Source organism: the organism of the source record quoted next, unplaced genomic scaffold, assembly GCF_019419815.1.
Source record: "Pyrus x bretschneideri cultivar Hongxiangsu unplaced genomic scaffold, Pyrus_bretschneideri_v1 Contig25, whole genome shotgun sequence".
In the NCBI taxonomy this organism is placed as follows: domain Eukaryota; kingdom Viridiplantae; phylum Streptophyta; class Magnoliopsida; order Rosales; family Rosaceae; genus Pyrus; species Pyrus x bretschneideri.
Window position 1 is genome coordinate 3,953,771 of NW_025999557.1, and position 12,282 is coordinate 3,966,052.

General features: G+C 34.6%; 1 protein-coding gene across 4 annotated transcripts; it reads left to right on the forward strand.

The window, feature by feature from the left end:
* The first annotated feature begins 8,423 nt into the window (after nt 1-8,423).
* On the forward strand, nt 8,424-10,912 carry LOC103957220 (FCS-Like Zinc finger 8). Of its 4 annotated transcripts, none has more exons than XM_009369346.3 (4): nt 8,424-8,982; nt 9,080-9,121; nt 9,193-9,972; nt 10,633-10,912. In XM_009369346.3, the coding sequence occupies exons 3-4, from the start codon at nt 9,239-9,241 to the stop codon at nt 10,733-10,735; spliced, it is 837 nt and encodes a 278-aa protein (XP_009367621.2). In that variant the 5' UTR covers nt 8,424-8,982; nt 9,080-9,121; nt 9,193-9,238; the 3' UTR covers nt 10,736-10,912. The 4 variants fall into 4 exon arrangements, with proteins under 4 accessions (XP_009367621.2, XP_048442880.1, XP_009367619.2 ...); XM_048586923.1 differs by having other exon boundaries at nt 9,216-9,972; XM_009369344.3 differs by having other exon boundaries at nt 9,230-9,972.
* Nucleotides 10,913-12,282: the final 1,370 nt, after the last annotated feature.

Here is a 12,282-nt window from a genome sequence, read left to right on the forward strand (position 1 = left end):
TATCAGTTGACATATGTGCAACATGATTTGATTGACAACAATGAGCCCACCAAGTGTTCGCCAAAATGTCTCTGTTAATAAACTGGATTAAAAAATTTGTGTGCTTCGTGTTCTATTTCTATCTAAAAACTTGTATTTAACCTTGAGACACTCCAAGATTCAAATCCTAAATCCACCATTGTTTATAAGTATATATAGTTAATGACACTAAAAAAACCTTTCGTGTTTGAAGTAATCGTAGACTAAAGAGTGCCAATTCCTAACTGTTGATCTAATGTGAGACCAAAGCATTATCAACCTTATGTTTCATAAAGATGACATCTGCTTTAGAATTGTAGTAAGAAATGTGTTAACGATAAGATCTACTTTGATGCTAAGTTTTATGTCACATTTTGTAGACTAACTTATATGATGAGTCGATTATGAGACCAAAGCATTGCCAACCTTATGTTCCGTAAAGATCACATCTACTTCAAATTGTGGTAAGAGATGTGTTACACGATAAGATCTACTTTGATATTAAGTTTTACATCACGTTTTGTCAACTGACTCATACGATGGGTACTACAAACAAAAAAGATAAATAATTTCAATGGTACAGTAGATTCTCTCGTTTACATTTTATTCAAAAGCTACGCAATCAATAGGCAATAGGGTGACCAAGATTAACACCCGTTACTAAATATTACCTCGAGGATAAAGATGTGATGTAGTAAATAGTAAGATAGGGTAACTTTTTTGGGCAGAAAGAGCATTTTTTTTGCTTTCTTATTTGTTGTGTCAACTCGGAAAAGATGTAAGCTGTTAAGAAAAGCAAAATATTAAAATCCACTCATACAAAGAATAATGATTTTGTTTCCCATTTCTTTCTTGGATATTTCATCGCTGTGGAGCCCACTTTTTTACTAAAGCCTAAAAGTTACGCCTGAATGTTGGACCCGGCTCCACAGTGGGGCCCACGATTTACCTGAGTTTTGTTTTTTTTTTTTTGTTTTTTTAGTGAAATGTAGATCTCACGACGTCTCGTATTATAATCTAACGATATTTTTAGATAATCATATACGACAATATGATCACATCCGACAAGTTTGCCTATTGCATTTATACCACTAATAAGGATGACAGCGGTAACGATGCCATAGTACGGTCTAGCGATATTCTTATGTAATCGTCTACGACTATATGATCACATCCAACAATTTTTCCCATTGCATTTCTACCACTGATGAGGATGCAGTCGAGATGCAAATATGCGATGAGATGATTACCTCCGACCACTTTGATGCCATGATATGATAACTTCCGACAAGTTCACCTCTTCATCGCCGATGAGGATAACGGCGAGCTGAAGATTGATGAGAACGTTAGTTGGAGAGCAAGTACGTAGTACAATTAAAAATTATGAAATCGATACATAATTATGATTGACCTGTAATGTGACATAGTTATTCTTGTATCGAGAACAATTGAAATTTAAAAAAGAAAAAAATAAAGCAGGACCCCACATCTTATCTTCAGTCGAAGGCCCACACAGCTTTAACGTTTACGTAACCAACGGCAAAGGAGTTAGTAGCGGTTGTACGTCGTCTCTGATAGAACATGGTGAAAGAAAGAATCCAAAAATTTCTTGCTACCCGTTACTCTCAGTGGGCCCCACCCACTAACCATAGCCACGTCCGTTTTTTTATTTTGTTGGGCCCCACTATTCACTTATTCGAGGGCTAACAAACAATCAAACCCCACAAGGCCTAATCACATAATTGGGCCAAACCCAAACCCCCACCCCCCCTTTCAAATTGACGGATTGTTTTCTCTTGCAAGTGATTGGCTGTGCAGATATTACGCAAGACTGTACGATATGTGGATTATAATTAAAGATTTTGACCATATGACTATTTCATTACATTGTTGATAACGACCTTCAAACGATTTGTCGTCGTTAAAAATATTATTTATATATAGAAAATTTTATTTAAACTCATCTGACCACTTTTTACATTTAATTTAAATTTTAAATGTTAATTGTCTATTTTACCCTATTGCATAATTACTATTAAGTACAAAATCAAATTAATAATAAAAATCGAATTTATCAATAGATCCACATACTATAATTAAACCCTAGCATCACCCTTTGTTTATCCTATGTTCATTCCGACTAAAACCCTAATAGCTCTGATAGAGAAAAACAAGTTTTTCTATTGATGGATGGTGATTTTGAAGTTATTAATCCTCCAACTAACGTATGACTCGATTTATGGATATTTTATTTATTTGTTTCTTCTTTGGATTAAATTTCATACTTTTATATTATATTATATTTATTTTTCTTTGTTGTCTGTATGCGCCCCAAAACACCAATGCAAGAACTTTTGATTAGCCCTTTATATATTTAGTGACTGTTTCTAAATAATTATTTCGGTACAAAAAAGTTTAGTTTATTTGAGAGAACTGATATGTTAACCTAGCTGTGAGCTTTGAAAATAAAAAAGGTAAAATTATTTTGTGTTTATTTACGATATTGCCTATAACTTGAGCAAAATTATTTTATGTTTACCTGGTTGTGATTTTTTTTTTTTTTTTTTTTTAAGATTTGAGAAAAATACATAGTAAAAAAAAAGGGCAAATTACACTTTCATACCTTAGGTTTGGGATCTATTTCAATTTCTTACAACATCTTCAAAATATTTCACTTTCATACCTTAAGTACTATTTTATTTCAAAATAATACATTTGTTACATTTTCCATCCATTGATTTGTTAAATGCTGACATGGCTGCCACATATATGCCACATGGCAAATAAAATAATTTTTTAATTTTTTTTTAAAAACCTGAATTTTCTCAAAAAAAGAAAAAAAAATTGAAAAAAAAAAGGGATAAATTACACTTTCATACCTCAGGTTTAGAGTCTATTTCAAATTCTTACAATATCTTTAAAACATTTCGCTTTCACACCTTAAGTACTATTTTATTTCAAAATAATATCTCTGTTACATTTTTCATCCATTGATCTGTTAAATGCTGACGTGGCTGCTAAATGTCTACCACGTGGCAAATAAAATATTTTTTAATTTTTTTTAAAAAACCTGAATTTTCTCAAAAAATTAAAAAAAAAAAAAAATTGAAACCAGTGCCTTCCCTCGCCACCCCCCCCCCCCCCCCCAAGCGACCCTAACCTAGAACCTAAAGAGGGAGAAAAGAAAAAAAACAAAAAAAGCCTCAGTTCGTCCCACCCAACCCACCCCTTTCTCCCATCCCCCATCACCCCTCCCAAAAATCCCCCATCACCCACAAAAATTCCACTCGAGATTATGTGGATCTACCACAAAATCAGTCCAAAAATCATCTCAAACTCAAAGTATTTTCAAAACCCACCCATACTGAAAATCACGAGATCTTGACTCGAAGGGGGCGGGGAAAGGGGAAGGTCGCGCGGCGCCAGGAGGGGGAGGGGGAGGTCACGCGGCGTCGAGTGGGAGGGAGGGAGGTGGGTCGCGGGGTGGGGGTTGGGGGGGGAACGAACTGGGTTTGGGTTTTTTTTTCCTCCTTCTTCTTCTTCTTCCTACTGCTGCTGCTGCAGGCTTTTTTTTTTTTTTTTTTTTTTCTTCTTCTTCTTATTCTTCTTCCTCCCTCTTCTTCTTTTTCTTCTTGCTGCTGCAGCAGGTTTTTTGGGTTTTGGGTTAAGGATAGGGATGTGGGTCGCTTGGGGGGGGGGGAGGGATAGTGGGTTTCATTTTTATTTTTTTCAATTTTTTTTTTCTTTTTTTGAGAAAATTCAGGTTTTTAAAAAAAATTAAAATATTATTTTATTTGCCACGTGGTAGACATTTGGCAGCCACGTCAGCATTTAACAGATCAATGGACGGAAAATGTAACAGAGGTATTATTTTGAAATAAAATAGTACTTAAGGTATGAAAGTGAAATGTTTTGAAGATGTAAGGAATTGAAATATACCCTAAACCTGAGATATGAAAGTGTAATTTACCTTTTTTTTTTCTTTTTTTGAGAAAATTCAGGTTTTTAAAAAAAAAATTAAAAATTTATTTTATTTGCCACGTGGCAACATTTGGCAGCCATATGACATCCCACATCGCCCAGGGGAGTGATCTTTATATGTATATTCTCATCTCTACCTAGCACGAGGCCTTTTGGGAGCTCAATGACTTCGAGTTCCGTAGGAACTCTGAAGTTAAGCGAGAAGGGGGCTAGAGCAATCCCATGATGGGTGACCCACTCACTGGGAAGTTGCTCGTGAGTTCCCAAAAACAAAACCGTGAGGGAATGGTAAGCCCAAAGCGGACAATATCGTGCTACGGTGGTGGAGCGGGCCCGGGAAGGGTTCCCCACCAGGCGGGGATGTGACAATTTGGTATCAGAGCCTAACCCTGGTCGCGTGTGTGCCGACGAGGACGTCGGGCCCCTAAGGGGGGTGGATTGTGACATCCCACATCGCCCAGGGGAGTGATCCTTATATGTATATTCCCATCTCTACCTGGCACGAGGCCTTTTGGGAGCTCAATAGCTTCGGGTTCCGTAGAAACTCCGAAGTTAAGCGAGAATAGGGCTAGAGCAATCTCATGATGGGTGACCCACTGGGAAGTTGCTCGTGAGTTCCCAAAAACAAAACCGTGAGGGAATGGTAAGCCTAAAGCGGACAATATCGTGCTACGGTGGTGGAGCGGGACCGGGAAGTGATCCGCCCCGGTCCGGGATACAACAAGCCACGTGGCATATATGTGGCAGTCACGTCAGCATTTAACAGATCAATGGATGGAAAATGTAACGAAAGTATTATTTTGAAATAAAATAGTACTTAAGGTATGAAAGTGAAATGTTTTGAAGATGTTGTAAAGAATTGAAATAGACCCCAAACCAAAGGTATGAAAGTGTAATTTACCCCAAAAAAAAAAAGGATAGGTGAAGAAGCTAATAGGAGAAACAAAAAGAAACAAAGATGAATCAATGAAAATAAAATTTTATTTAAAATTTTTATTTTGATCTTAAATTTCATTGTGTTTTTTTTTTATATCATTTTTCTATAGCTCCCTCATAATTCTTCATTTAAGCTTCTTCATCCATCATTTCTTTATGTATTTCTCATCTATCGTCACGTAAAAACTAAAAACAAGATGATTATAAAACGTACCCTTCTGACTTTTATTTTTTAAAATATTGTATTAAGAAATAGAGTGTGAAATGTAGTAAAAACAAAGTCAAGAACGTTCCAAAACTTTCATCTATAGCCTAACTAGTCATGTGGGATAGATGTACCATGTTAATTCTGGACCTTTAATGTTGCAAAGACAGAAGCTCAGGCCACATGGTATGTTAGAAGTAAAAATGAGTATGCGAATATCACTATCCTTATCGAATAAAGCATACAATTGATTACATTTAAGTAGTACTGGATTTTGCATTGGTGAGGTAAAATTAGGCATTTTAGACTAAACTCAAAAGTTGAAATCCGCTAAAAAATGGATTAGTATTTCTAATCACCACATGCCATATGAGGGGTTATGAGTTATTGTTTGCAAAAAAACAAGTGCCTCGTATTTGCAACAAGCACGCATTTAATAAACGTGTGCTACACAAATAATGTAGCAATGTGGTAACGTTTGTTTCATCGAATGTTTAAAACAACTTATGCTAAAAGTGTTTTAACTTTTGCTTCATGAAATGTTGGTACTCTCCTAAATTTTAACCTAATCTAGGTTAATCAAGGGGCTGAGTCGCGGAAGAGATTTTATCATACGGCATATACGTCTTGCCACGAAAACCTACTAATTGTCGGTGGCGGGTTCGGACCTTTTTTTTTTTTTTTCCTTTGATTGGGCAAGGTATAAAGGCTTGGTGGTTCTTGTCTAGGTTATATTAGTGGTAGGTAAGTCCTAGCGATCGTGCTGCTTGAGAGATCCAGAAAAAAAGTTAAAACAGAGATATTTGAGTGAAGTGGGTGAACTTGGGCGAATCAAAAAGGAAAGTAAAAGACAACAATAATTGATGGTTGGAGTAGAAAAATGTGTTTATTTGCGATTCTGTCTTGCCCAGCTATTCGATGGTAAGTCAGTCAATAACTTTTCATAAGTCAAGATTGGCGACCCTCGCCTATGATTGACACCGCCCTACTAACTACAGTTCTTTCAAGGCTTTTTAACAAAAAAAATATTCTTGGGTTTGCATAATTTCTCACTTTAATCTTTTAGATTTGAAATCAGTAGAAGTAATCTTTAAGTTTGTCTACCATCAATCATTTTGATCTTTCTGTAAAAAATCTTCATTAAATAAAAATGAAACGACGAAAATATCTTAAATTTTTGTCCAATCATGTTGGTCCATTATTTATTAAATTGAGTGTATTTTTATTATTTGTTCTTTATTTAGCATAATTTTTCAAGGAATAATCAAAATGATTGATAGCGAACAAACTCAAAGACTACTTTTATTGATTTTAAATCTCAGCAACCAAAGTGATCAGTTATGCAAATCTCAGTGATCATTTTGACTAAAAAAACCTTCTTTTAATAAAGTAACTAGAGAAATGCTAAAGAAACTTTTCCAAAATTGAAACTCTTTCTATACTCTTTGTCACCTCATGTCTTTGACATAATATCTTATAATAAAACATACATTAACGTTAAATATGTGGTAACAAAGAATTCATGAAAAGTCTTCATTAGCATTTCTTAAATAATTATATACTCATGATTAATTGTGTTTTATCACGTAACAAGAAAGTGAAGCGACATCAATAATTTGTGCACTGTAATATCAAAATGGAAACTATATAATAACTTTGCATGGTGGATATATATATAATCAAAGAGAAACGTAGGGATGAGCTCAACACTTCCTATGAGTGCCGTGCGTTTATTTGTGCATTCATAACTGCAGAGTCCGCAGAGAGAGTTTCACACAAAGTCCAAGCGAGTCACGACAAAATACCCTCACAAAGTAAAGATTTTTCAATGTGGCTACCACACGAGATGGTACATTACGTGTTATTGTACAAATGTTAAAATATATGTGTTAAAAATTTAATAACTTAAAAAATAAAATTTCTCGCTATTTACATAAAAATACATTGTGTATCATCTGTATTCCCCGTCACAATAAAAAAATTTTACTCACAAAACCTCTTTATAGAAAGATAAAATGTAATCTGTTTAAGAAAATAGAGGCCTATTGTATTATTTTATTAGAGAAAGAAAGCTATTCAATCATGTGAGAAAACTACAAAAGTAAAATATTAGAAAAAATAAAAATTCGAATTTCTGGGTTTTGTGGCGGTGTGGTCAAAACCACCATTTCACTGGCAGGAGGCTGTGTGGTCAATACTCAATACTTCCTATGAGGACCGTATACGAGCGGTGGAACACAAATATTAAAATAGGCTTATTTTCTAGTTTCGTTGTCTAGAACTTGATTTGATTTCGTTTGTTTTTTTTTAACTTAAAAACATTTACTTTACTCACTAACACTCGAAATTTATTCTATTTTAACTTGTGAACCGTCTTTTCTATCTAAAACTCACAAGTTGCATCTGGAATGTATGTGAAACCCACAGCTTAATAAGATTATACCTCATGTGTCAATGAATTTAATTATAGATCTCCACTATAAGTATGCTTTAACAATTAATAATCAGAAAAATTAAGTTTAAAATAAATTAAAGAGATGAAAAAAATAAAAAAGAAATGAATTAGCTGGTACACCAAAATCAAACCCACATAATGGAGTTAACATGATTAAGGCAATTTGGAGCAAATTTTGCTTTTAATGGAGTAAAATGACGATTTTTGAGTTTCAGCGGCAAAATGGATGAAAATCGAGTTCCAATGGCAAAATGGAGTTAATTTTGAATTTCAAGGAGTAAAGTAATAACTTTTGAGTTACACACGTGCGGAGGAGAGGTGGTGGAGGATAAAGTAAGATTAAAATTGAGTTTCAGGCACTGTAGCTAAAAATAAGCCATTGAAATGTAGGAAGTGTCTAAGAGTCTGAATTTCTCATCTATAAATTAAGAAATTTTGCGTGTACTTATAAGTTAAGTTACTCCTTTTATTGTCAATTACCCTTTAGACTAGATTGAAGATTAGACTGAAACTATAACCTAATTGTCAGTTTTCTTCGTGAACTATCTTTTCAGCCAATTTACTATGTTGAACTAAGATGTAATCTGCCAATTCAAGATTTTTCGTCAATTTTATAAATTACATTTAATTTATCGTAGAACCTCAACTTTTTTTCTCATCTATTTATCTATGAGAGTTGTTTTATAAATGACATGGTTAGAATGTCCAGCTAAAATTTTTATCTTGTTTCTCACTCTTTAAAAGGAGAAAAGGCACCCCAAAACCCCACTCTTTTCACTTCCCCTTTAAAACAGAGGGCCTATTCTTTTCTCCATCTTTCGCTTTCTCTGTTGGCCAAGTTGCAAATTCCTGCCCAGAGGAAGTGAACTTGATCGATGGGATGCAAAACCCACTAGCAAAAAGTGAAATATTTTAAGAGAGGGGGAGAGAGAGAGAGAGGCTCATATATGAAATGGTGGGCTCTTTCATTTCATAGGAAGAACCAAAAGCATTTATGCCAAAGTGGGGATACAGAGCTCCTTTTGCTGCCAATGCCAGAGCTGCTCTCTTCATATATTTCCCTGCCCTGATCACATGGCATGCATGCTGTTTGTTATGATGGGAATTTGAGCCCCAATTTGTTCCAATCCCCAAAAAATATAACCACAATTGAAAGAAAAAAAAAAAAAAATACCACTTTATGTTTTTTTTTAAGCTTTCATCTATGGAGGCCACTGAGATTTAGCGACAACCCCCTTCCATTTTTTTTTATCTTAGATTCTTCCCTTTGTTTCCATTTTCTTCATTGAATAGGAAGAAAACCATTTAATTAACTCTACTTTTCAAGCTCATAGGAATTTTCGAGACAGACGTCTGTTTCATAGCCGAAATTACTGACCTGGTGAAAGTAAGTACTAAAGTTCTCATATATTCTTTCTTTATTGTTGCTAATCTCTCGCATGGCAATGTTGGATTAATTTTGCTCTACTTTTGATACTCAAAAGGTGGTTTTTGAGTGAAGCTTGTTTCATAGCCGGACTATTGGGGTAAGTTTCCGAATACCGCTTCTCGAATACTGTTACTGTCTCTCATGCAAATATCTGATTAATTTTTTTAGCTAATTTGCAGTGATTAATTTAGATCATTTGCTATAGAGCAAAGTAATGCTGAGGAACAGATCCAGAGCAGTGACCAGCAAGCAACCTCTAATGGCGGATTCTCAACCATCTCCAACTCATAAAAACTACTCAAAAAGCCCATCATTCTTCGACTCTCCAAGATTCAGAGGCTTCGCGATAAAGGGCAGTTTCGAAACCGATTCAAATTTGATCAGCCCAACTTCAATTCTTGACACCACCAAGCCATTCCCCTTCGGAAGAAACCCGTTTTCGGGTGACCAAATCCAACCCAAAACCCCAAAAACTCAACCCGGGAACAAACCCTTTTGGGAGAAATCTGAGGCCAAAGGCATTGGCCTTGCTCTGGTTCAAACACTCAAAGATGAAAACTTGGAAGACAAAAATTCAAAAACCAGTAACCGTAAGGTCCTGTTTGGCACTAAGCTCAGAGTTCAAATCCCCAAGACTTTGAATTCCCAGTTTTCAGAAACTGGGTCTGTTAACTCTGGCATCCAAACAGAGAACCCAAATTCGGGTTCGAATTCAGGTTCAGGGTCTGGTTGTGTGAGCGAGAGAAGTGAAATGGAGCTTTCTGAGGATTATACTTGTGTGATTTCTCGTGGGCCGAAGCCGAGAACGACTCACATATTTGATAACTGCATTGTGGAAAGTTACCATACTATGTCGGATCAGTCGAGCTCCGGTTCTGAGAATTTTCTTAGCTTTTGTTACACATGCAGGAAGAATCTTGAACAGAAGATTGACATCTACATTTACAGGTTCGTTTCAATGGCCCCTTCTTCAAATGATTATTCCGAAACTGTTTTTGTAGGAAGTACATCTGTTGCTTTTGTCGTAGGTGCTCTTTTCTAGAAGAACAGGATTAGTATTCTTTCCTAGAACACACTTCTAAGACCTACAAAGTTTATAAGTTTTTATATCTAGCGTAATCAAAAGTGCTTTTTATCGTCACAAAACAATTCTAGCTCTTCTTCAAATATTTACTCTGAAATTGTTTTTGTAGGAAGTACTGTTCGTAAGGGCTTTTGTTGTAGGTGCTTTTTACTTGAAGAACAGGAGTAGTCTTCTTTCCTAGAACACGCTTTTCCGACCTACATAGTTTATAAGTTTTTCTGTCTAGCGTAATCATAAGTATTTCTGATCGTCAAAAAACACTTTAAGCTTTTCTAGAAGCCGTCTCAAACACGTTCTTATTCAATTATTGGAAGTTTCAAGTTTGAAGACGAAGATATTGGATTGCAGGCTTCTCTTAATAATCACTAAACAATATACATACCGCTTATTATTGGTTTAGTGTTTCTAGTTCTACTTTTGATCAAACATTTGTGGCAGTTATATGTATCCTACGCTTAAATCATTTTTTCAACATTTGTTTCTAATTAAATAACGATTTATTGTCTGTTTAATGTCTCGTGTAGAGGTGAGAAGGCGTTTTGCAGTCAAGAATGCCGGTACCAGGAAATGCTCTTGGATGAAGTTGGGAACACAGAACTTGATGATACATTTAGGAGTTGTTCTTGAATGATTGATTTTAAAAACCAAAAAAGTTAGGTCTTCCTATTTAATTTTTGTATTTGCCTTGTTTATTTTTTCATACCCTCTCCACTGCAGATAAAGATAAGAGAGGATGACGTATTCTAAGTTTGTAGAGTTCTGAGTTTTTTAAATTAATGACTTAATGTCCTATGATTATGATAAGTTGTTATATGTTCTACGTTTTAACTTGTTCATCTAACATTCTATGATGAACTTATAATATCGCCTTTTTAACGTCGTAGTTACATGTAAATTCTTCTCCTTCCCTACTTTCATAAGTTAAAAAGACTCAGAACCTGCCTAACTTTTGTATTTTCTAATCAATCGTTGATAATTTTAACTGCACAAGAGGTTTTTTTTTGGGTTGTGGGGAGGTCATAATTTTTTATTTTCGGTAACATAAGAGAGTAAATCACCTCAAAGCTAACTTAATAAATGATGAAATAGTTCGAATCCTAGAGATTCTTCTACTAGATATGAACCAACTTGCACTCCGCTATGCATACTATAAAACTGGTACTAGTGATAGTGTGAATTAAATTAACCACTCGTATTAACAACTGCAAAACTATAGACCAAAATAAATTATTTAATTTCCTGCAAACAATTAATGATATAAACGATAGAAAAATCACACACAAAATTAGTATAGAAATTTTAAACTCTCGAGAATAATTAAAAGAGGCGACAGTTTGATCGGATAAAGGAAAAATAAAATGGAGAAAGAGTTAGTCCAAATAATGGGTCCAAGGTTCCATACCTATTATTTATACATTACTCGATGGCTCGGATAATTAAATATCGGTAGCAGTTAAGAACTGTGATGCAAATTGCAGAGGCTGTCCAAACATCTGCTTGCATCACCCACCATACCATTATAGAGAGAGATTTTTTAGTGTGCTGGAAATACAATTTGATACAACAAATGTCATAATACAAATAGTTGGATACTTAAAAAAAAAAAATTATTTGTATTCTGATACTTAGTATACCGAATCGTGTTTCTGACACACTAGAAAATTTCTCCATGATGGGTATCTAATCTAAACCACATATTATTAAACACACCTTGTCAATCAAATAAGCAAAAAGGATGGTATTAACCCTATATTCACTATTTCAATACCAAAATAAAATTAAAAAAAAAAACTAACGAAAAGTTCAAAAAAAACTTTAGTTTTAATGAAAATTGACAAATAAAGGTGTAGTGAATAGTACAAAGGAAAGGTAAAAAATTGGTTTTTAGTTAAAAGTGAACAGTACTCGAAGTGTTTTGTTAAAACTCCAAAAAAAAAAAAAAATGGCATTCATGTTGAGCGCATTGGATGAGAGGTACATCTTCAGTTCACAAAATAATCTCTCGCGTGAATAAGCAAAACTTGTGATGGATGTATATATCAGTACAACTGAAGATATATCTCTTTGTATATCAACAAACTTACTCATGGTAGATATAAATACAATGAATAGGTTACACAATGAACTATAAAGTATCTCGTATACTAGTTATCTATTAATAAAACACACTTTGT

Bases quoted from the DNA above. Each gene is read 5' to 3' on its own strand.
- LOC103957220 (XM_009369346.3), top strand. From the start codon at position 9,239: ATGCTGAGGAACAGATCCAGAGCAGTGACCAGCAAGCAACCTCTAATG. The intron at 9,973-10,632 runs GTTCGTTTCAAT...TGTCTCGTGTAG, and splicing joins ATTGACATCTACATTTACAG to AGGTGAGAAGGCGTTTTGCA.